Here is a 25,762-nt window from a genome sequence, read left to right on the forward strand (position 1 = left end):
AACTATGAGAGTGAACCCACAAGCTGCACTGCCTCTGGAACCTGAGTGCACATTACAGTCTTCAGTATCTGAGCACACAAGACTACATGCTATAGTAATTACATAATGGATTAAAAACGCTACCCGAAAAATAACAGTCCAAATTTGTATTTAAAAGTAATTTATTGACAATAGAAAGGAAACAACACACTTTCACTTTCCTGACACAATGACTCAACACTGCCACACCACACTGAATTCAAAAACACTGACAAAAACCAAAGCAAATATGATCCATTGATAAAAGATTTTCTGTGAAAGCAGGACGGGAAACCACCTGAATTGTAACGCTGATGATGTGGGTGGAATGTGACTAGTTTACAATGAAACATGCATGGTTAGGCTTCGCCCTTTAAATCTGGAGTACATTCTGTAAACGCCCCCAACCTTTCGCTACAATCTTTGCCTGTACCCACACACCAAAGCCACAACAATGTATTGCACATCGTTACTTGCCTGTTGTCACGATTCATGGTCATTACAGTAACCCTGACATCTGATGTTTTACTGGATCTTGTTATCTGTTTCTTATTGTCTGATTTGGTTTATTAATAATTGTATGGATGTTAGCAATGCACTCTTATCGGACCTGAAATTAATAATAACAAATATGTTGCCTGGCTTTGTTGTTGTGTAGAGTACTTAGGTTTTGACAAAATAAATTACATTTTTGATTTGATACCTTCATTCTGGACACAGTCTGGCCTCCCAATGTTAGAAGAGGGTAAATTAACATAAAAATTTATATTGAAGTGTTATTTTTAAAAAAAGAACCCACTGCAATCGAGGTCACAACCCCGACATTCAATAATTCTGGCATTGAGTTTATGAAATAGATAATATAAAACCATATGGACATACAGATGCTATATATACATTTGATCGTTTCAGCAATGTTCTTGTACGCTTGGAAATGCAAACTTGACTTATAGTTTATTTAATGTCTAAAACGGTTTTTAAAGTTTGACACTCAACGACGGTTGTTTGGCAGATAATTCCCCACACCTGGATAAAATCAAGGTACAGCATCCGTAACTTCGTTCGTGTACCGTGAGATTGGCTTTTTTGACAAGGTAAAACGACATATCCCAGGAAGCATTGAACACATTGGGAGCTAAGGACGCACTGCGCGGCTGCAAACTGTGTGACGTCGTCTCTCGCAATTTTGGGAGGTTTGGGGAAAGCCTTCGGAGGACTACTTCTCGAGACAGGAGTACTACAATAAATGCCGTAATTTCCATACGTTGGTTTTGAAGACGTCTTCTGTTATAATGGGTAATGGGCTCAATAAGGTATGTTTTAGTTGATATGATTGCGCTCCCGGCAAACTTTACACACGGTCTCTGAGTATTCTACTGTAGTTCTAGACAGGTTGTAATTAATTACACAATGTCAATCAAGAACGAGTGTAGTCAACTGTTTTATGGGTTAGTTATTCTGGTGCTATAAGCACGAACTGTGTCATTTATATTGAATTAGGCGCATGATTACATACTTATTTCACATAATATTACAAGCTATATGATTGTCCGTTTGCCGACGGAGCACAGTACACATTCATTAACAGATTGTAATGAAAGCAGTTTACACTCACGCGATGTGTAGGCGTTGGATTCAGTGGACAGATTTCTCTTAAAATGATCGTGGAAAGCAAACCAAGTTTGGTGCAATTCAGTCTGAGTGTATTGCATTGGTCTTTCTTATCACATAATGTAGGATATATGTCATGGACAATAATAACTGACCTTCTTCAAATGTCGCCTTGACACTTTGTGCACACAACGTGTCATCAACTTATTTAAACTTCACCCCTCACTGCTGTTATTCCAGCTACAGTATGTTCAAGATGTAGAGGAGAGTGATGAGGGATAAGGATTATTAAATCAAACAGGCACAGAGGGAGAGGGGTCCTTAGTGAACATTACTGTAAAAATGTACTGTATAGACTGAAATGTGTCTGTTGTCCGAGCTTACTGGTGAAAAACTAATTGTACTGGCCCATTTCCCCCTTTACTTGAGGTTACATATCCCAGGTTTGTCTTGGCTGTCAGTTGCAGTATTACAGGTCTAATGGCCTGTGGTTTGAGTTGTAATATGATTGCTTAGCCTTGACATGCTTCATTGTGTCAGGTCATGTCAGATATAATGTGAACAGTAGTGCATCTAATTCTTCTCTTACCATAGGTCCTGCCTGACTTATACTTAGGAAATTTTAAAGGTAAGTGTTTGAGCTAGGGATAAGAAGAAGAAAAAATCAACCTTTTACTGTATTCCGTTTGAGTACATATTAGTGGCATATTCCTATTTAAGGACATTAGATTTGTACTTTATAGATTATTCATGTGTTTTGACTTAGAATACTTTTTTCCTCAGATGCGAGAGACAGAGAGCAGTTAGCCAGGAACAACATCACTCACATTCTCTCCATCCATGATAGTGCAGCCCCTATCCTGCCGGTAAGAAAACAACTCCACTGGGACCTTTCGCAAAACAGCTAAACACTGCATGACACATTTCCTGTATAATATGAAAGTATTATATAATGTACCCATGTTTTAATAACACCTGACGCATGCGTTTTCCAAAATGCTTCAGTTCCTCACCGTGATATAATAATACACAAACAATGACATTTGGTTAAGGAAATAATTGGCTTCAGTCTGACAATCATGATGCATGTTTGTTCTGGACCTGTCTGTCAGGTTATTCAGGACAGCGGTATGAGACTGTATCTTGGAGTGTATTTTTAGACTAGTCCTTACCCCAAACAAAACAGGGTTACCTTCAACAGACAGAATCAGCTGAAGCCTGTGGAGGTCTGTAGGAGGGTGTAGGTGGAGGAGTGGGTGGCAGAGAGTAGTATTCATTTCAGCTTTTGACCCAGTGCACTGGCTCTAGCTTGTGTGGATTTAGCTTTTTCATATTCTAACTCTCCCTGTAGCAGCTACAGTAGCACAGTCTGTCCTCCAACAGCACTTCCTCACCACAGCTGCACACATGGTCACAAACACAGTCTACGGAACAGGACCTGGTGTGTGAGCTTACATAATGGTTCTTGTTGTTTGCAGAAACACTTCTAAGACTGAGGATTCAGTGTTACGTAATAGTGTGTAGTGAGTGGTGTTCAACCATCCTGTCGGCGTACTCTGCCTATTCGACTGTAATTGTGATGGAGCGTATAACATTTGGCTGTTGTCCTGCAGGAGATGACCTATCTATGCATTTCAGCGGCGGACCTGCCCACCCAGAACCTGTGAGTACCCCACCACACTGCACAGTGACAGTCAACAACGCAGTCACACAGAACACGGCTAAAGCTGAGTAGACCAGTCAGATCCATTCTATCTAGCACACCCGCTGTGTGGGTGTCTCCAGTTCATGTTCTCCAGATCTGAAATTGATATGCTTCACATGGTCACACATGCCCGACTGTGAATCAAAGCACTGAATAAATCAGCAGATGACTTGGTAATTCAGCCTTTCATGTCTGATGACATGCCCGTGGAGGGATTTTTTCTCATTGGGATTAAGACACACATGCAGAAAATTCACTGAGCTCACAGAGATCCAGGTGCAGCAAATCTTGCACAAACGTATGCACACACAGGCACACACACACACACACACACACACACACACACACACACACACACACACACACACATACATATATAATTTCCTCTAGTTGAGTGCATAGAAAGCAGGAGGTTCAGTCCTCCTAGCAGGAAGGAACAGGAGGTCTCTGGTTCAGTGTGACAGTTTTGCATTGTCCGTGTGTACTGTACCGCCTCTATTTTTATTCCATCTTTCAAACACAGACACACACCACACACACAGATGTCACTCAACACCTCTACAACTCGACATCTACCCGCTTCAGCTTAATGTGTGAAACCTGCAGATGAAATGTGAAACTGGCCCAGCAAAGCAGAGGTGGACACAGACACCACTTTCTCATCCTGGTTCTGTCAGAAGACGGATGGACCTAGTAGAGTACACCCATTCCCTCCCACCTCTCACCCACGACCCCCTTATGACAGTTTTACTACTGTTTGGCATGATAACATACATCAATCAGCCATAGCATTATGACCACCTGCCTAATATTGCCAAAACAGCCCTGACCCGTCGAAGCATGGACTCCACTAGACCTCTGTGGTATCTGGCACCAATACGTTAGCAGCAAATCCTTTAAGTCCTGTAAGTTGCGGGGTGCGGCCTCCATGGATCAACATTTTTATCCAGCACATCCCCACAGATGCTTGATTGGATAGAGATTTGGGGAATTTGGAGGCTAAGTCAACACCCTGAACTTGTTGTGATCCTCAAATTTTTGCTTTGTGGCATGGCTCATTATCCTGCCGAAATAGGCCAATGCCATCAGAGAATACCGTTGCCATGAAAGGGTGCACATGGTCTGCAACAATGCTTAGGTAGGTGGTACGTGTCAAAGTAACATCCACATGAAGGGCAGGACCCAAGGTTTCCCAGCAGACCATTGCCCAAAGCATCACACTGGCTCTGCCAGCTTGCCTCCTTCCCATAATGCATCCCGTTGCCATGTTTTCTCCATTTAAGAGAGGCACACACACATGGCCATCCATGTGATGTAAAAGAAAATGTGATCCATCAGACCAGGCCACCTTCTTTCATTGCTCCGTGGTCCAGTTCTGATGCTCACATGCCCATTGTAGGTGCTTTCAGCAGTGGTCACTAGGGTCAGCAACGGCACCCTGACTGGTCCATGGCTACACAGCCCCATATGCAACAAACTGGGATGCACTGTGTGTTCTGACACCCTTCTATCAGTACCAGCATTAACTTTTTCAGCAATTTGAGCTAGAGTAGCTCGTCTTTTGGATCAGATCACACAGGCCAGCCTTCGCATGCATCAATGAGCACACAGGCCCACATGCATCAATGAGCCTTGGCCGCCCATGACCCAGTTGCAGACCAGGAACACCCCACATGGGCTGCAGATGCTCTGACCCAGTCGTCTAGCCATCACAATTTGGCCCTTGTCAAAGTCACTCAGATCCTTACGGTTGCCCATTTTTCTTGCTTCTAACACATCAACTTTGTGGACCGAATGTTCACTTGCTGACGAAAATATCCCACCCACTGACAGGTGCCATGATTACCAGATGATCAGTATTATTGTTATGGCTGATCAGTGTATGTTTCTCAAGGGAATAGATCCTCCATGTTTCATTACATTTTCAATGTCATGACCTGTGGTAATTGACCGGTCATTTATTTTCAGGATGCAGCATTTCAAACAGAGCATCATGTTCATGCACGAGTCAAGGCTGAAAGGAGAGGGATGTCTGGTCCACTGGTGAGATACTTGATGATAAACTATCAAAAACATTTGGTATCTCTTGCTTTATCTTAGGGCTCAGAAATGTGTGACTACAGTAAGCAACATATAAATACCCAGCCAGAAATCTATTCTTGAACTTCCCCAAACAACAATCTGGATTTGAATGTATTGTGTGTTTTAACTATCTAAGGTGTCACTAGTGAGGTTGAGGGTCTTCTGAGTAATACAGAGGAAGACATTCTTTCAAATTCATTTTTCAAATGTTTCCTCAACTCTGACTTTCAATCAAATTTGGTATATTGTTCATTAGTATGACCTAAAAAAAAGTCTAACAACATTAGTTGATAAAGACAATTGAATTTTCAAATCACTCAAACAAACAACAACTTTGGAACCATTTATGCAATTCAGATGGACATAATGAAAAAATAAGTACACTAGGTGTTGCCCCCTTTGGATGCAATAACCTCATGTACCCTTTCTTGTAACTGTCAGCCACTTACATCGATTGGGAGTAATTTTTGCCTACTCTTCTTTACAGTAGTCCGTCATGTTCGTATGCCTTCTTGAATGCATGACCCACTTCAGTTCTCACAACACATTTTGATTGAGACCTGGCCATTTCATAACCCCACCATTTAAAAAAAAAAAAATGTTTGCCATTCTGTTGCATCAGTCCTGTCCAGTTTAATGTCAGCTTTTTGACAGGTGGCCTCACATTTTTCTTAAGAATTCTCCGGTACAATATGGAATTCATGGTTAGTTCAGTGATGTCAATTTTGCCCCACCCTGAGGCAGCAAAGCTGCCCCAAACCATAATGACATCGCCTCCATGCTTTACGGTTGTTATGAGACAGTGTTTTTTTTATTTTTTTAAACACGCCGCCTGGCATTGCTGCCAAAGAATTCCACTTTTGACCCTTCTGTCCAGAGCACATTGTTCAAGTTGTTTTTGTCTTTTCCCAGGTGTTGTCTGGCAAGCGTCAGTCATGCCTTTTAAAGCAGTGACTTCTTCTTTCCTGGTCTACCATGTAGTTCAATTTTCTGCAGTTTCTGACAGTTGACAGATGTACTTCACCATTGATTGTGGCAAGAGAGGCCTGTAGATCCTTTATTGTTACACTGGGGTCCTTTGGTGGGATATCCTATAGATTGCCAGTGACCTTTCTCCATTTGTCTAATAGTGGAATGATATACTTTGTCGGACTCATGGGCATCAGTGATCTTTCTTCTGAGGGCCTCTGATGTTGGCATGATTTGGTAAACATACACCGATATGGTTAAACCAGACCAGGTGTCTAATCTTTATGGAAGGCTAGACCCTCTCAAGTTACTCTAATTAATTTTTTTATAATTATTTGCACCTGTTTTAGTGCATCTGATTCAAATTTTAGCCATTTTATTTGATGGTAAATGTAGGGGTGTACTTTTCCTCATAAGGAAGTTAGATTTATTTTTGTTAAATAAATGGTTTCAAAGTTATTATTTTTGTGTGAGATTTATTGAATTGGCTTTCGTCGATCAACAAATGTGGCTGTAATCTACCTCAAATATCCATGCTTTTGAATGTGAAAAAATAACGTCCACAGAGTGTACTTGCTTGTTCACGTGACTTTATTTTAAGAGCCGTATCCTGTCCTACTCCATTTCTCTTTAACCATCCACGTCTCTCTCCCTGCAGTCTGGCTGGGGTGTCTCGGAGTGTCACGTTGGTGGTGGCCTACGTCATGACAGTAACAGGCCTGGGCTGGAAGGAGACTCTGGCTGCTGTGAGGGCGGCTCGGCCCTGCGCCAGCCCCAACCTGGGCTTTCAGCGCCAGCTAGAAGAATTTGAAACCAACCACGCTGACCAGGTCAGTACACAAGGGTCAGTCTGGGTAAAAAGGTACAGATGTATACATCCACTCACTTTAATAAAAAGTAGTGTTATGTCATTATTTATGAAGTCTTATGAAGTATTAAATCATTCAGAAAGAAAGTTAGGGTTAGGGTTAGAGTTGAGGAAGGGAATGCACCTGCCTCAATAGACAAGACTATTGACACATGTTGTTATGGCTCTTGTAGTACAGGGAGTGGCTTCGGCAGGAGTACAAAGAGAATCCTTTCAATGACCGGGATGATATCCGCATCCTGTTGGCCACCAGTCTCAGACCTAATGGGGTCGATGTGGAAGTGAATGTTGAACCACCCAGCCCTCCAGCAGTACCGGGCACCTGAGATCCCCGTATCCAGGTCTAAAGGCTTGCACTGTGGCCACTATGGCCCTGAGAAGGGGGAGGACATTCCTCTTTGACAGTACACTGTTGGACCAGTCTCTCTTTCTGTTGTTTGTCCTCTTTTGAAGAAGACTGGGGGAGGAGGGGCCAATGGACGCACCAATTTAAGAATGTTTAAGAACACAACTGGTTTTATTACCCCTAATTTATGTATGCCTTGTTCAGTATTTGTACTTGTTTTTCTAAACCTTGTAAATGTATACTACTGTTATGATGCATTGTTTCCACGTCAGTGTTTTTGTGTATTAATAAAATGATTACAGTAATTGTGAAACGAAATGGTTATTAAATAATAGAAATGCAATGGGTTTTGATGAACTCCACTGAACCGATGTCCGTCAAAAAGAGAGCCAAAGTATGTCAGGGAAAAGTCATTTTCACAGCCACAACACTGTTTTATTGTTCCTGCCAAAACACACTGTAATTCACTGTTTTATTGTCACTACCACAACACACTATGGTTCACTGTTTTATTTTCACCACCAGAACACAATATGGTTCACTCTTTTATTGTCACCACCAAAACACACCATGGTTATTTGTGGGTCCATATTCCCTGGTGGGCTTTATAGGAAAACAGGAACAAGTTGGACAGGGGCAATTATATGGGCTGTCCTTTCTCACTCATGCATCATAAACCAAATTTTCCAGGGGTGGATCTGAAAATAGTCATTTTAAAATGTTAATATGTTTTTGCTTATCACCTTTGGCAAAAATAACTCTTATTCAAGGGATGTGTGTCTTCCAAAGCTGCCTATCATGTAAGGGAATACGCTTTCAGAAAAAAGTACAAAGTAAATTGGGCTGTGTTCATTAGTTTAGTGAAGTTCTGCATTAAGACCAAAATGGCCAGGTTAATGGAGTTGTTAACCCGTTGTTAGTAATTAACTCACTTTTACCAGGTAATTTATCTCTTAATTCAGAATTTTCCTTAACTGGTGAACACAGTATAGTATTTTTACTTTGTACTTTTTACACCTCTGCACTCTTCCACTAGCCTAATAAATTGGAAGTATTCCAGTGGCAAAGCAAAAATAGCAAATATGGAAGTCAACAAATATTGTCGGTGAAAGTTTTCTACCACGGCCAAAAGCTGGACAATCAACTTGGCAATGTTGTCACTGTTTACAAAAGTTTTTAATGTTTTAATGTACAATGTTAAAGTAAACTTGTCTCTGTCCCCCATATTAAACATGAAATTGTGTGTGCCAACATGATACAGTCACTTTGAAAGAGGGTTTACTATTGGGTCTCTTCCAGGATGACACTCTGCCCATTGACAGGGCACAAAGGGTCACTGGATGGTTTAGAGTATGAGAAGGATATGGATCAAATGCTTTGGCCTTTGCAGTCACCAGATCTAAACCCAACTGAACACAAATGGGGGATTTCTCACCGACGTATTAGACTGCACTCTGCATCAAAATCCTCAAAACACAAAATGAGAGAATATCTTTTGGAAGGATGGTGTTCCAACCCTCCAGTAAAATTCCAGAGACAACATTCCAGAATCCATGCGAAGGCATATTGGCGCAGGGCTCAAGGCTGGTGGTGGCCCAACATTTTACTGAGACATTTCATGTTGATTTTGCCTTTAATTTGTCACCAGTCAGTGTGTTGGTATATGAGCTTGGTCTCAAATGTAATGTTCATATGTCCATTGTAGTTGTGTCTGTCACAAACAAACACTGGTCAAAGGGATTTAAATCACAGTTAATGTAGTTTTAGTAAATTGGACTGACAACCAGTACATTAAATAAAGCGTTGTTATTTCGCAAGGCGAATTGATTAGTCAGTCCATAGACACAACTGCTGTGTTTACCTCTGTTTCCGGGTCTATTTCCTGTTAGTGTGGCTGGCAAAGGAAGCCTTGCATGACATCAGTAATAACAACCTTTTCAGACACAACTAATTGTCACTATTGGAGGGATAGAGATGGCTGGGCATGAGTGCACCTGGGTTATGAAAATGAAACGTATTTAATTTGTTTGTTACCTTCCTACAGGCTACCTGAAACAGCATAAAGTCAGTGAACATAGACCCAATTTATATGTATGCATAACAGTACCACTGGAGGGCAGCAGTCTTGCCATATTAAAACAAATATAGGTTATGTTGTAGGCAACTTGTGAATGAAAGGGACCCACTCTATAAGATCCTTTTTTCATAGGTTAAATATTCTTATTACAGGTGATTAACTTGTAAATTACTTCAAATTTTAATCCTAACAATCATATAAACTCGATAAATACATGTTTTATGATTCTATAATACTTTTTAAATAGCACATACACCTAAATATAGACGTATTATAACGGAATCTATTACGATTTTAGGGAGTTTCTGTTTTTATAGAGCGCAGGTAGGCTAACTGTTCCATTACATGCCTGTGTTTGCGTCTTGCCTTTGCCACTCAAGAGGGATTCCCCATCCAATTACTGGATACTATTACGGTTCTCGATAAACTTCAGAGAAATGTGGCGCATATTATGGCGCAGCACGCATATCCTATTCAAGTGAAGACGCTACCTCGGAGGCTCCTCCCTATATTTGGCCTAAAGATGTGACAATATTTAAGAATAGGGCATCCCGAGCTCCTGGGGTCAGTGTCAGTGAGATCGATTTCATCTTATCAGAGACGCTCACATGGTTAGAGGTAAGGAGTTTGCAGACAGTTCTGAAGTTGATGCATTGGCGTTGATGCACTTCTTTGTATACATGTAATTATAACTTCGTTTTTCCGATTGCAGATTTAAGCTTACAAAACATGAATATCATTAACGTGACAAATCCATTCGTTTTTTGTTCTTTAATTAAAATATGTTGTTTTACGTTTGCTGTTTTCTTTTGATACAAATACGTAATCACCTCAACGAATTGTTATTTTACTGCGTTTACTCTAAAAGCTTATACTCTAAACTAAGGAGTAATAGACTAATTTCCTGAAAGCATGGCATATTTTATCGAGCTAGACTTCCCTGATAACATGAATCTCTAGCATGAAATGACATTGGTTTCTGTTGCATGGTAAGGGACTCATTGCTTCCCATAACATAATATTTCCATCCTTTTACTGCATGCGCTTTTTGACAGAGATGAACTTAGAGGAGGACAGCGGCGTGTCAGTGAGTTGTGGCAACGGGAAACTTAGACAGTGGCTTATCGATCAGATTGACAGCAGTAGGTATCCCGGACTGGTTTGGGAGAACGACGAAAAAAGCATTTTTAGGATCCCATGGAAACATGCTGGTAAACAGGATTACAATCGAGAAGAGGATGCTGCACTCTTCAAGGTGCGTTAAGAACAACACATCAATTCAACTTTTCCACTTTTTCCCCCCCAAGGCTGGTGGACGTTGAATATAGTGAACTGGTATGCTATACTCAGTCATATGTATTTTGTTAATCTCCAGGCCTATTCTACTTGGCCAGGTGTCATTTACATGATTTACTCGCACAGTATGTCTGATGATCTTTGTTTAAGGCAATAAATGTGTTCAAAGCAAAGGCCATGACATCCCCACTAATGCATACTTATTTTGTTGTTGGTAATTGTAGGCCTGGGCATTGTTTAAAGGGAAACACAGGGAAGGAGTGGACAAACCAGACCCCCCCACATGGAAGACCAGACTGAGATGTGCTCTGAACAAAAGCAATGACTTTGATGAGCTGGTGGATCGAAGCCAGCTAGATATTTCAGACCCTTACAAAGTCTACAGAATCATACCGGAGGGAGCTAAAAGAGGCAAGTTTCATTTAATTTCCAAATTCAAGTCACAAGTGTAAACTGCTGTGGGAAATATACCGTTCTGTAGTACTTTACAATGACCTTATATAGGTGACTGGGAGGCAATATGACATTTAGTCAGAGGTATTTAAAACAAGTTACACCTGCATTGCCATGACAAAAGAGGGCTTCTATTGAGTACACATCTCTAGAACAATCACCAGCTTACGTACAGGATGGCCCTGAACCCACGTAAATGAGCATACACACACACATAACCGGCAATGTTTCGTTTTGCCTCCGTCGTCTGGTGAGGCAGGAAGCAGAGAGGAAGCCGATGCATGTACCAAAAAGGCCCCTGGGCTTTTTTTAGAGGGCTTTGGTTACCCACTGCAGAACACACAATGTACAGACTTAAACCTCCTGGCTTGAATAACGATGGCTGAAGGCTTCACCATCTGAACAACCTTTTGTCACTCTCATATGGCAATCTTAGTTTGGAGTGCCTCTTTGGAACCCAAACTGCAACCGAGGATGGTTTAGACACTTTATGTACAGTATGCTGTTGTTGTATGGATATATGGTCTCTGCATTCTGTTTGAAGGGTTGAAATAGCATTAAGCTCTGTTGAACGGGCTTTCAGCTGGCTGGCTATAGTGACTGTTGTACAGGTCCTCCCAACTGAAAAAGGTATATATAAAAATATTAAGAGAAAGCTAAAGAACAGCTAAATATACTTCACGTCCATTCCAGCTAGTTGTAGTTTCCAAAGGCAGCTGTAAAAAAAGTCTGATTGGTAAAGATCAGATGTGATGGGTGTGGTCAAAAGATAAGAAAAACAAATCTGAATTTGTCAGCCTGTGTAAACGCCACCATTCAATTCTGGTTCAAAAGAGTGCAAAGAAAGTGTTTCCCTCCCCAGATGTTGCTTATATAAACCTTAGAATATCAGGATAGGCATTTCATTTACTAATACAATTATTCGAAGACCTCATATGTTACAGCAGTCTATTAGTTGATGAAACAGTGGATGCAGAGGAAGTCAGCCAAACACACAAGTGGGCCAATTCTGATGTTATTTTTGGTCTTTTGATCACATCAGATCTTTTCACATTAGCACTTTTTTAGAGCTGATCTGGTGAGCAGAAAAACAAATAGTGCAGAAAAAGGGCCACCATCTCAAACTATTGACAGTAAAGGTCAGAATTTGGCTGACTCTGTCAATGCAGCCAATTATAATGATTATGTGTATTCCACAAAAAGGAACATGTGTAGTTGAAAAGGAGGCTTCATAAAAGTATACTTTGTTAAAAAAAATGTTAAAAAGTATTACTTAAATTAAGTGTATGTATGTAAGAAAGAATATGCTACTCCAGCCAGTACTGCCTTGCTAAATATTGTGTGACCTTTGCTGAGAAGATACAGTACCATTGTTAATTAAACAAAAACATTTGTAACATGTAAAGTGTTGCTCCCATGTTTCATGTGCTACCAGAAGTCATATTTCTCTCATGTGAAATCCATAGATATAAGGGCGTAATAAATGTATTGAAATTGACTGATATTCAGTAAAATCTCTGAAATCGTTCCATGTTGCTTACATCTCGTTGTTCAGTGTACTTAAATACCTGAACAAAATATGCTTTAAATATATGTGCATATACAGTATATGTCCTGTATTTTACTGTTGGGTTTTTGAGGGCCCACCATGTAATTAATGCACTGGACAATAACCTGATGTCTAACCATCCATTCATTTCATGTAGGGATCAAGATGGCAGAAACAGCATCTTCACAGATGGGCACGGTGAACAGCTACCCTATGCAATCTTTATACTCATCTCCGCAAAGCCAGGTAAAATACAAAGATCTGCAGCATGTCCGTTTAGAGCTCCTCACAGCTCTCTCCCCCAGAGCCCATTGCTCCCTGACCACAGTCTGTCTCCTCTGGCCTGGCCTGTCCCCAGGTGTCCGGCAGCTACATGGTTCCCCTGGACAGGAAGGACTGGAGGGAGTACGGCCACGTGCTGGACCAGCAGCACCAGCCGGCTCAGCACCACCAGACTGGGCACACTGAGCTGCAGTACAACCAGTGCCACTACCCTCTCAGCCGGCCCTGGCACACAGATAACGGTGAGACCTGACCTGGGAACCGGGTGCTTACTGGTTAGAAACAAAACAACGATGGATATAGTTTCAGTATTTCACTGCGTAAAAAGCCCTTCATTGCAAGGTCACTGGATCTGGTTACATAAGTGCCGTGTTGACACTGTACTGTAGTCATCTGTACACTAGTTCTCATGTAGTTCTAAATAAAAGAGGCTAAATCAGTGTACTGTAGTATGGTATATTTTAAACAGAGTGAGTTGAACCCTGAACTCTGATTGGCTATAAGTTCTGGTATAGGAGAAAAAAGTATATTTGCATGCCTCTAATTGTGTCGTGCTTAAGAACCACCCAACAGCTGTGGTGTACTCGCCATATTCCACAACTATAAGGTACCATACTGCTTATGTGACACAGTAGCAGAGTATAGGCTAAGGCCAATGTATGGCAGAGACGGATATCTTCAATAAGGGGGCTAAGTTATTACCCTTCCAAGTTCCAGAAAGGGAGAAAATGAAAAGCCAGTATAATTGGAATGATTGGCAGCAATGATGCATTTCCTAAAATAGTCATATTTACAGTTTACACAGGTTTTATACACATTTCCTTTTTAAATGGCCTTTAAAATATGTGTTAAGAGACCATAAACAGACTGTGTAATACTATAGTCAAATGTTACAGCCAGTGTATGAATGTGGATTGAATGCAATTAATGTCAGTTAATTCATCAAAATGTTTGAAATTGTCCCTCTAATACTTGCTAGAAAACAAATGTGATGTGCTGATAAACTCTTCAAATTCATTGTTTTAAACTATAACTGACCACAATGACTGACCTTTCACTTCATCATAAGTAAAAGGTCATGTCCTTTGTAATGTTTTCAATCCTAAATCTAGAATTATCACTGGTGGATCAGAGTGAAGAAGGCCTCTCTTAGAGTTCCAGAGGCCACTTTTGTCTTAGAGAACAACACAGTCTTAAAATAATTGTGAATACGCACAAACATGACAGTACTAACAAAAACAAACACACACACACACACACACACACACACACACACACACACACACAGGAACAGACACACAAACACGTACACTAAATGTCGACACTAAAGTCTGTCACTTCTTCAAAAATACTGAGGGCTTCATTTAACGTGCTTCAGTCAGGTTCCTCCTGAGATATATTTATGACAACGAGGTCTAGTGTCATCCATGATATATGTACTCTGCAGTCATTGGTTTGTTTTAACTTGATTCTTTTCATCTTTTCTTTCCAGGTTTTCAATTCACAGGCTCGTTTTGTTCCTACCCCTCCTCAGAGTCCCATCACACAACGTTTACAATGGACCACAATATGTCTAGCATTTCTGGTACGTACATGTTTATTCTACTAGACACTAGAGGCTGTTTTCATAGGAAAATGATTGTATAATCTCTAGTGTGATTGTATATGCTTAGTTGTAACAATTGTGATTATGTTGGTTATTAATGTATAATGAAAGTCCTAACATTTAGTGTTTCAACAGTTTCTTCATTTACTTTGTCCTTGTATACACTCAATACTCTGAATTATATTTTCAGAAAGAATAAAACAACTTTGGCTCAGTGAAAGAGATTTCAACCCCCCCGAGCACAACTTAATTTAAGAAACAGATAGTTCTGCGTTACAACTTCAAAATTTAGAGAACTCACTGTCCATCTTCTATTTGGTATTCTTCAACTCACTCTCTGATTCTCTAGCTAAGGACCTTTTTTGTCTCTCCTCCAGACTTCCGCCTGCATGTATCACTGTTCTACCGCGAATCACTGGTCAAGAAAGTCACCACCTCTAGTCCTGAAGGCTGCCGGATCACCTCTTCTCCCTGTTCTTCTTCCTCATCCTCGTCTTCCTCTCCCTCATCCCCCTGCCCTGAGGACAGGTTGTACAGCGGAGCAGAGACGGTGCTGTTCCCTTCCCCCTACCCCCAGTCCCAGAGGAGGGGGGCTGAGAAGCTCCTTAACGTCCTGGAGAGAGGCGTGCTTCTGTGGTTGACGTCAGACGGGCTCTATGCCAAGCGACTGTGCCAGAGCCGAGTGTACTGGGAGGGGCCGTTAGCACCCTACACGGACAAACCCAACAAACTGGAGAAAGAACAGACGTGCAAGTTGTTTGACACCCAGCAGTTCCTTACTGGTAAGAAACAGTACTTTAGGAAATGTTGTGAGACTGATGATGACACTGATTATGATGGTGATAAGGGGGTCTACTGAAGAATGTGAATACCCTCTTCATGATGGTGTGCTAGTGGGTAAGAAAGTGGGCCAATCTGTGGAGTTTCCATGAAACATCCCCCACCCACCTCCTGTGGTCAACCCCTTAACCTGAAGCTTGTGTTATAATGGAACATACTCCCTTTTCAGACCAAGGACTTTTTCTGTGGACATTTCTTATTTGTGAGACTTTAGAACCCACAGCATAACAGACATTTTACATGTCAAATATATGTTGGCATTGAGCTGGTAAACTCATGGTACCGTACGTGTTTCCCTCCATCTTTCCAGAGCTGCAGGGTTATGCCCACCACAGCCGCCCCATGCCAAGGCACCTGGTGGTGCTGTGTTTCGGAGATGAGTACCCAGACCCCCAACGCCAGACGAAGATGATCACAGCCCAGGTACGCTATAGGGAAGACCCCTTATTATGGTCGAAATCAACAGCAAAATCCCAGAACAGTACATTATCACCAAAGTCCCATAAAAAGTCCTACTGTTCAGATGTCCTTAAAGCCATGCCTAGTTTGCCATGATGTGAAATAAAGCACTTGAGTTTACAACTACTGGCCCTTGTGTTTATTGTTAGTCATGATAACAATCCTTGTTTGGCAGGTGGAGCCGATGTTTGCCAGAGACCTGTTATACATCACGCAACAGAGCAGCAATGCTTATCTGAGAAGCTACACCGAGAGTTCCCCTCCCATTCCAGGCGACTACCAGAGAACCGTGCAACACATGCAGGAGTGACATCAGGCCCCAATAGCCATGGAAATTACTGTAGATAGGCCATGCGATTTACATGACAACTACTGACCAGTTGACAAAATACTCCAGTCTTGGACTGAAATGCCACACTGTCATTTCAACATCTGACTGTATTGCGCCTCCATTAATATTGTCAAGTCTCATATTATTGATACATTTTGTACAGCCTTACAGTTATTTTATGTAGTCAAGAAATAGTTTTATTTTTTATTAAAGAATGTGAAAAACTGAATACTTGAATAATTAGCTAATCTTTTCATTGTACATTGCTGCTGATACTTTTGTTTTAATATACTGCTCGTGATATGGGGATGTGATTTGTTTATTTTCCTGCACATGCCTGTGAATAGCTGTAGAAAATTGGTTACACTAATTTCTCAATATTGAGTTTACTTTTTCAACATTCTTCACACAAAATTCATTCAGTGACCACATCCTTCAAAATGCATGCATTTCCACTCAAATTCTGGCCAGTGTTACAAATGTTTACATACTCTTTTCAAACCTGTTACAGCTACATCAAAATATTACACAAAAACATGATTGCAATTTACTACAAGTTTTATATTTTTTACTTAAACATGCACCCAGCCATGGCCACATCAGATATCTCTCCTGGATGCAATAAATGCTGGATTCATTGAGAAATGTGCAAGGATGGATCAGGCATGTAAAGAGATTCTTTCCCAGTTGCATTGCAAGACAGGACAGGATAAGGTGTGATGTGGATGATAATGTGTGGACAAATGCAGAAGACAGGGTCTGTGTTGCTACAGATCTGTATCGATTGGTAGATATCCTATGTGTATGTAAAGTGCACACATTTGATGTAGTATAGTTCTGGAATAACTAGTTTCATTTAGTTTATTCTGGAATAATTTTGGATTTAAAAAAAGAAGCAAATTGTGGCACTTCTGATTCATTCTTGTAACTATGTACAGTAAATAGATGCCTTTCTTGTTTTGTAAAGGAATGTTTGCTTATTTATCAAATTCAAGGATACATCTTGTATCAAAATGATTAATCTTGTAATGTTATCTTTTAGTTCTTTTTAGGTGATTGTGTTATGAGTGACAGTTTTCTTGTTTTGATAGAACCTTTTTAGTGTTTTGGTACAATGGGTGGATTTTGTATGAAGTGTTTTGGTAGTTTTAGTGCGTTTTGGATGTGAAATTACCTGTTTTGCCAAGATGCATGTTGGTAAAGAGAACTGTGTGAATAGTTTTGAAAAAGTGAACTCAGTATTGGATGTGCGTGTAACCAAAAAACTGTAAATGATTTTGATGCTGGTTCTCTATTTGTCCTTGATATATTGTTTATGGGAATCATCACTGCTCTGTGCATCAGCCTATAAGAATTGAAAGAGTTTGGGAGTCATTTTATTGTGAAGACTGTGGGGGCTGATGCGAAAAGTCCTGAAAAATACCTCCTGCTTTCTGGTAATGGTACTGGAGAGCAGAGGGACTTGCTTTTAATGAGATATACGTGTGTGTTACTGTATGTTAGGGTATGTGTGTGTTAGTGTATTTTAGGGTATGTGTGTGTTAGTGTATGTTAGGGTATGTGTGTGTTAGTGTATGACATGGTGAGAGTATAGAGGATGCGGTTGGGGGCTGGGGTACAGGGACCAATGTGAAGTAGAGGGCGACTGACTGAAGCAGGAAACACCAGAGACAGGTGCACAGGAAGTGGAGTAGCCCTCAAGAGAAATGAATGCATAGAAAAAAAGAAGACCAATTGTATTTGAATGAAGAGTACACGTGGATCATTGGTCTCACACACAGACAATATCTGTGTAGAATCTTATGACCCTTATGTAGAATCTTGTGAATCTTATTTAAAACAATTATTTTGGTTCTATCAGTGTCTTGTGGATTATGGCTAGAGAGCAATTTGCATGACTCAAATTTAAAACTGTAACTTGGGCACCTAGGAATGTTCACTGTGTTCTTGGTAAGCAACTTCAGGTAAACCCAGTGCTGTTGGTTATTGTTCTGTTGAAAGGTGAAATGATCTTCTAGTGTCTGGTGTAAAATACATTGAAGCAGGTATTCCTTTAGGATTTTGCTTCTGCTTAGCTACATCCCATTTCTTTTCTTTTTTTAAACAATCCTAAGTCTTTGCCATTGTCATACCAGCCACCATTATCCTTAAAAATAGGAAGCCAGCTTCTCAATTATGTGTTGGGTTGGATTTATCCATAACATAAAGCTTTGCATTTTGGTCCAAATTCTGTATTCCTTTAATAGCCAAATACAGCTTTTTCCTCATCACTCTGTTGTTCAGGTCCTTATTGTGAAGTCACTACAATGTGTTTAATCCATCCACAGTTTTTTCTCAAAGCAATATTATACCATCACCAACAGCCGCAATAGATTTACATGTTTGTCATTTAGCACAGTGGTTTCCTACTCCAGCCCTTGAGCACCATCAACAGCACACATTTTTGTTGAAGACCTGAACAACCATGCTCAATTCAAGTCAATCAAGGACTGATAATTAGTATTAACATGTATTGTTGGGGGTATGTTGATGAATGGAGTTGGGAACCACTGATTTAGGCAACTTCCAGTAATGAGTATACATTTTCCTACTGGCCCCCATGGGAATCGAACCTAGCACTGTGGGGTTGCAACCACCATGCTCTACCAGCTGAGCTCCATGTGACCTGCCTAAGCAAGTTCCTTCCTGTCCTACAGCTCAGTTCAAAAAGACAATGTGTCTGTGTTTAATAAATGATCTACTGCATGACTATTAACGTGTTCCTTATAATGTTCCTCAACCAATCACTGCCCTTCTTTTCCTCCTTTCTTTCTGGTCTTTGTTTTAATCTCAGTTTGAAATTCAATATACAACTGAGGGTCCCGACATCATGTACATTTCTATATGATTTTCCAGTCAACAGGCAGAGATGCACGTACATCTTGGAGTGGAAGGAAAGCAGGAACCAATGCAACCAGCTTGTAAATAGAGACCTGAATTCTGCATTCTGGGATATCTGGCCACTGGTTGTAATAGTGGCGCTGAGACACCAAAATGGGCCTCGGAAAATTGCCTCTTGTAAGTCACTTATGTACCAATATGTTTCCCATGCCATCAAAACCACTTTGAAAGTAGTTTGGTATGATGCTGATTCCACTTAAAATAATTTATTCACATTCAATTATTCACAACATTATTACACATCAAACCCAAAAGGGGAGGTTTTAAAAAATGTATTGCTATTTGCAGAAATCTCCCTTTGTAATGCAACAAAATATGGAAATGTTCAAAAGAGTGAGTACCTATTCAATCCAGTGTAACTAAATAAAATACAATGTGAGAACATAGCAGCTATATTTATAGGGAGATATAATAGGTGACTAGGTTTTTTGAGACTGTGTTTTACTCCTTTAATGATAAGGTGATGTGGTCAATGAGTCATAGCTCTCTCTCTTTCTGTCAAACATTGAAGGTCAGTACATTTTTCATTATACAGTTTTCTTCTTGTCACACTCAAACAGAATATTTTCCTTGGTCACAATGGGAAAAATTTACATTATTGTATTGCCCTGTGTACATGAAAAGGTAATACACCCCTCCCATTCAAGGAATCAATCTAATCAGTTTTGTATATTGGTGTTGGGGCGGAAGCTGTTATCACAAATGGTTTCCCCTGCAATGAAGGACTTACTTATGAAAAATTATTTCCACTAACTCCACTAGCACAAGCCGGAAAAACAGCTAAGTTCACATCAGCAGCCACTATCTAGACTGTGTAGTCTTGTAGGCAATAACTAGAAAAAACAAGTAAATGTCTTTCTGACAATGATGTGATCTTATGATCAAGCATTAAGCAGAAAGACTGATAACATTTTGAGCAGAGTAATGATTTATTCATCCAATGTGTGACACTGACGGATAGTTAGATATGTGCTGCGTGACGCAGATCAAGATGGCACATGTACAAACAGTAAATGTCAAGATGAGACTGTCAAGATCAGAAAAGCATCAGCATTGTCATGTTTCACTGGTGAGAAAACATACCTGTTCCCCATGACTTGAAACCAATGGCCAGGATAAAGGGAAGGAAAACTACCTGTGGTCTGTATGTAGTGTAGGACCAGGCCAGAAACGGCAGATTGTTTCCCTTCCCACTCTAAGCTACTGGAGCATCTCTTGGTGAGACGCTTCCCTGTTGCATATCGAAACTACTGAGAGTTTGTTGAGCATCTCTTATGGTGGACAATGCTAATTAGCAGTGGACAATGCAAATTACATGACTAGACAGGACTATAAAGTAACATACAATAGCATGAACAGTTCTGTACATCGAACTTCGATTAGATGGCTTTTCACATGAGGTGGAAGGTTAATCTTGTGGTCAGAGTATCTGACCAGAGACCAAAAGGTTGCGGATCAAGTCACTGAGATGATAGGGTGACACATTGTCGTTCTGTCTCAGAGCAACACAGTCAGCTCCAGTAAAGCTTAGTTTGTTGTTTTAAATTTGAACAGGTTCTTAGTCACAAATAACGGTTAAAAACCCAATTAGAGAATTAGACAATTTTCTACAAGTACATCAGTTTGACAGTGCTGTGCTCAACCTTTCAGATGTATTAGATAGCGCTGTACATTGAGGTGTAAGGATGAGGATCCTGTTTTGTTTTCTCTCTTTGTCCAGTTTCGGTCCTTGCATGTTACTTCCTTCACATTTTAACCACGGTACTTTCAGGGTGGCTCCTCAAAACCAAACTCATGGATGACTTGGTATGAAGTAGAAAGCCTAATCCCTCCCTCCTCTTTCAATCGCTATTGCTCATTCTCGGGGATAAAAACATTATTTATCTCTTACTTGGAATATACTTACATGTCGAATTAGCCAGTGATATGAGTGTAAGTGAGCAACAGCTGTTTGACTTGGTGTATACTCCAAACAAAAACATGTAAACAAATTGCATGCGACTTTAATGGCAACTACAATTCAAAGATACAGTTCTTAATCCCATTATTGTCCTACCATGGTATTGAACAAAATACATTGAATACATAGAAATTCTATAGTTCACCATTTATTTTCATTCCACTTCTCTGTTTTTATCCCCATTGTTACGTTTACATTTTAGCTGACTATATACAATGGTAAACAATCAATGGGGTCATCCAGTGGTTTCCAAAATTATCCTCTCAACAATTCAAGCTGTCAAAATTTCATTTACTGATTTAATGCTCTTAACTATGTTAATAGCCAACCATACGCTGCAGTATGATATCATTTACATTCATATCAGTACTAAATCAAGGTTTTCGCTTTGATGGCGCTAAATCATGTCTCAAAGCTAAAATCCTAGTCACCATTTGATTTCTTCTAATCTTCTTTTATTATACCATGGGATATAGGACGCAATGCCATGGCTATTTTTAGCTACAGTGGCAGTCCCATGGTTGTAGTGGTGCAATGGTAAAACTATTGGTGGTTGAACTGTGATAGCTTGACACAATAAAAACTTCTTCAATGCAATTTTCCACAAAAGGTGGGTAAAAATAAAAAGATGGTTGACGGTTTTCTTGTGTTTATCTCCCACTATACTCTTAGTGTACATGGTTGTACCACCAAATTTCAATGATTCCCTGATTTCTGAAGTCCATGTAGACTGGAATTCAACAGCTTTATCAGTCACTCTCCTTACCCGTTACCAATAATTTTTCACATCAATGAAAGCATTTCTTTAACAATTGGAGCTTGGTAAAGAATTGACACAACTGACACAAAATGTCAATTGTGACACTGCTTTGCAAAATGTCAAAATGACACTGCTTTGCAAAGTCTGATATGGATGTTTTCAGCAGCTACATGTACACATCTACCTCATTGCACATTTAGAATTGCCATTTGTACTTGCATTTGCCTTCATTGCACATCTATTGCACATACATCTCACTTGTATACTTCTATATGTCCCACTTGTAACATACATTATACTTAATACTTGATTGTGACTAAATACCAAGACATAACTTGGTTATTATGTCACTATTTAATACAATTGATAATAAATCTTCTTAAAGCTTCCAAATGTTGTCTCGACACGCTGCCTTCAGACTTCTTAAAAACAATTTGTAACTCTATAACAATGGACCTACAGCAAAAAGTGAATAGCTCTCTGCAAACAGGCATTTTCCCAACGTCTCTAAAAACAGCTGCCATTAAGCCCCTATTAAAAAAAGAGAACACTGGATGCATCTGGAAGAGTGCAAGGTCTCTAACATCCACCAGCTCTGTGATGTCGTCATGGAGGAGTGGAAGAGGACTCTAGCAGCAACCTGTGAAGCTCTGGTGAACTCCATGCCCAAGAGGGTTAAGGCAGTGCTGGAAAATGATGGCGGCCACACAAAATATTGACACTTTGGGCCCAATATGGACATTTTCACTTAAGTGTGTACTCACTTTTGTTGCCAGCAGTTTAGACATGAATGGCTGTGTGTTGAGTTATTTTGAGGGGACAGCAAATGTACACTGTTATACAAGCTGTACACTCACTACTTTACATTGGAGCAAAGGGTCATTTCTTCAGTGTTGTCACATGAAAAGATATAATCAAACATGGGCAAAAATGTGAGGGGTGTACTCATTTTTGTGAGATTACATACTACATAGACCTGTACCAAATATCCCTTTTATAGCCAAGATCATTGAGAAGGTTGCCTTCAATCAACTGAGGAATTTTGACAAATTTCAGCCAGGCTTCTGACCTCATCAGTACTGAAACAGCCCTGATAAAAGTTTTAAATGATATACGTCTGAATACTCATCTCATCTCATCTTCATCCGCTTATCCAGTATCGGGTCGTGGGGGCAGCAGCTCCTGCAGGGGACCCCAAACGTCCCTTTCCCGAGCCACATTTGCCAGCTCTGACTGGGGGATCCCGAGGCGTTCCCAGGCCAGTGTCGAAAAATAAAATCTCGACGTGCCTGGAACACCTCCCTTGGGAGACGTCCTGGGGGCATCCTTACCAGATGCCTGAACCACCTCAACTGGTTCCTTTCGATGCAAAAGAGCGGCGGCTCTACTCCGAGTTCCTCACGGATGGCTAAGCTTCTCACCCTATCCCTAAGGGAGAAGCCAGCCACCCTTCTGAGAAAACCCATTTCAGCCGCTTGTACTCGCAATCTTGTTCATGACCCAGCCTACATGACCATAGGTGAGGGTAGGAAGGAAAATTGACCGGTATATCGAGAGCTTTGCCTTCCGGCTCAGCTCTCTTTTTGTCACAACTGTGCGGTAAAACGAATGCAATACCGCCCCCGCTGCTCCGATTCTCCGGCCAATCTCCTGCTCCATTGTCCCCTCACTCGCGAACAAGACCCCGAGATACTTGAACACCTTTACTTGGGGTAACGCCTCATTCCCTACCTGGAGGAGGCACTCCATTGGTTTCCTGCTGAGAACCATGGCCTCAGATATAGAGGTGCTAATCCTCATCCCAACCGCTTCGCACTCGGCTGTGAACCGGTCCAGTGAGTGCTGAAGCTCACAGACCATTGATGCCATCAGGATCACATCATTCACAAAAAGCAGCGATGTGATCCCCAGCCCACCGAACTGCAACCCCTCCCCACCCCGACTAAGCCTCGATATCCTGTCCATAAAAGTTACAAACAGGATTGGTGACAAAGTGCAGCCCTGGCGGAGGCCAACACCCATCTGGACTTACAACCGAGAACCTGAACACAGCTTTCACTTTGGACGTACAGGGATTGGATAGCCCTCAGAAGGGACCTCCTCACCCCATACTCCCACAGCACCTCCCACAGTATCTCCCGGGGGACCTGGTCATACGCCTTCTCCAGATCCACAAAACACATGTAGACAGGATGGGCATATTCCCAGGCCCCCTCCAGGATTCTTGCAAGAGTAAAGAGCTGGTCGATTGTTCCGTGACCAGGACGGAATCCGCATTGTTCCTCTTCAATCTGAGGTTTGACTATCTGCTGAACCCTCCTTTCCAGTACCTTTGAGTAGACTTTCCCAGGGAGGCTGAGAAGTGTGATACCCCTGTAATTGGCACACTCCCTCTGGTCCCCCTTTTTGAACAGGGGAACCATCACCCCGGTCCACCACTCCTTAGGCACTTTCCCCGACTCCCACGTAATGTTGAAGAGGCGTGTCATCCAAGACATCCCCTCCACACCCAAAGCTTTCAACATTTCTGGACGGATCTCGTCAATCCCCGGAGCTTTGCCACTGTGGAGTTGTTTGACTACCTCAGTGACTTCTGCCATGGAGATTGACGATGCTTCCCCATCAGCCTCCAGCTCTGCCTCCACTATAGAGGGCATGTTAGTGGGATTTAGGAGTGCCTCAAAGTGTTCCTTCCATCACCCAATTACCTCCTCAGTTGAGGTCAACAGTGTCCCATCCTTACTGTACACAGCTTGGATAGTTCCCCGTTTTCCCCTCCTGAGGTGGTGGACGGTTTTCCAGAAACACCTTGGTGCCAACCAACAGTCCTTCTCCATGGCTTCCCCAAACTCCTCCCACACCCGCTGTTTTGCCTCTTTCACAGCAGAGGTCGCAGCCCTTCTGGTCTGTTGGTACACTGCAACTGTCTCCGGAGTCCTCTGGGATAACATATCCCGGAAGGCCTCCTTCTTCAGTCGAACGGCTTCCCTGACCACCTGTGTCCTCCAGGGTGTTTGAGGGTTACCACCCCTTGAAGCACCTAAGACCTTTAGACCACAGCTCCCCGCCGCAGCTTCGGCAATGGAGGCTTTGAACATCGACCACTCAGGTTCAATGCCCCCAACCTCCACAGGGATGCCAGAAAAGCTCCGCCGGAGGTGTGAGTTGAAGATCTTTCGGACTGGGGCCTCCTCCAGACGTTCCCAGTTCACCCGCACTACCCATTTGGGTTTTCCCGGTCTGTCCAGAGTCTTCCCCCACCCCCTGACCCAACTCACCACCAGATGGTGATCGGTTGACAGCTCCGCCCCTCTCTTTACCCGAGTGTCCAAAACATGCAGTCTCAGATCCGATGACACGATCACAAAATCAATCATCGACCTTTGGCCTAGGGTGCTCTGGTACCACGTACACTTATGAGCATCCTTATGTTCGAACATGGTGTTCGTTATAGATAATCCATGACTAGCACAGAACTCTAACAACAAACGACCACTCGAGTTCAGATCAAGGAGGCCGTTCCTCCCTATCACAACTCTCCAGGTGTCTCCATCATTGCCCACGTGTGCGTTGAAGTCCCCCAGCAGAATTATGGAGTCCCCTACTGGAG

General features: G+C 41.5%; 2 protein-coding genes across 3 annotated transcripts; both read left to right on the forward strand.

Annotated features, from left to right (window-relative positions):
• The first annotated feature begins 1,148 nt into the window (after positions 1 to 1,148).
• dusp22b (dual specificity phosphatase 22b) lies at positions 1,149 to 7,917 on the forward strand. The gene is made up of 7 exons (XM_034291551.1): positions 1,149 to 1,331; positions 2,224 to 2,257; positions 2,413 to 2,495; positions 3,243 to 3,292; positions 5,303 to 5,377; positions 7,044 to 7,215; positions 7,427 to 7,917. Exons 1-7 carry the CDS (start codon positions 1,311 to 1,313, stop codon positions 7,577 to 7,579), a joined length of 588 nt encoding a protein of 195 aa, XP_034147442.1. The 5' UTR covers positions 1,149 to 1,310; the 3' UTR covers positions 7,580 to 7,917.
• A 2,226-nt stretch (positions 7,918 to 10,143) lies between these two features.
• Positions 10,144 to 18,762, forward strand: irf4a (interferon regulatory factor 4a). Of its 2 annotated transcripts, XM_010884089.5 has the most exons (9): positions 10,144 to 10,294; positions 10,732 to 10,931; positions 11,197 to 11,383; positions 13,132 to 13,220; positions 13,333 to 13,498; positions 14,749 to 14,841; positions 15,240 to 15,644; positions 16,013 to 16,125; positions 16,337 to 18,762. In XM_010884089.5, the coding sequence occupies exons 1-9, from the start codon at positions 10,285 to 10,287 to the stop codon at positions 16,469 to 16,471; spliced, it is 1,398 nt and encodes a 465-aa protein (XP_010882391.4). In that variant the 5' UTR covers positions 10,144 to 10,284; the 3' UTR covers positions 16,472 to 18,762. The 2 variants fall into 2 exon arrangements, with proteins under 2 accessions (XP_010882391.4, XP_012988763.3); XM_013133309.4 differs by lacking the exon at positions 10,144 to 10,294 and having other exon boundaries at positions 10,312 to 10,931.
• The last annotated feature ends 7,000 nt before the right edge of the window (positions 18,763 to 25,762 follow it).

The sequence above is a fragment of the Esox lucius genome, chromosome 3 (assembly GCF_011004845.1).
Source record: "Esox lucius isolate fEsoLuc1 chromosome 3, fEsoLuc1.pri, whole genome shotgun sequence".
Classification (NCBI taxonomy): Eukaryota; Metazoa; Chordata; class Actinopteri; order Esociformes; family Esocidae; genus Esox; species Esox lucius.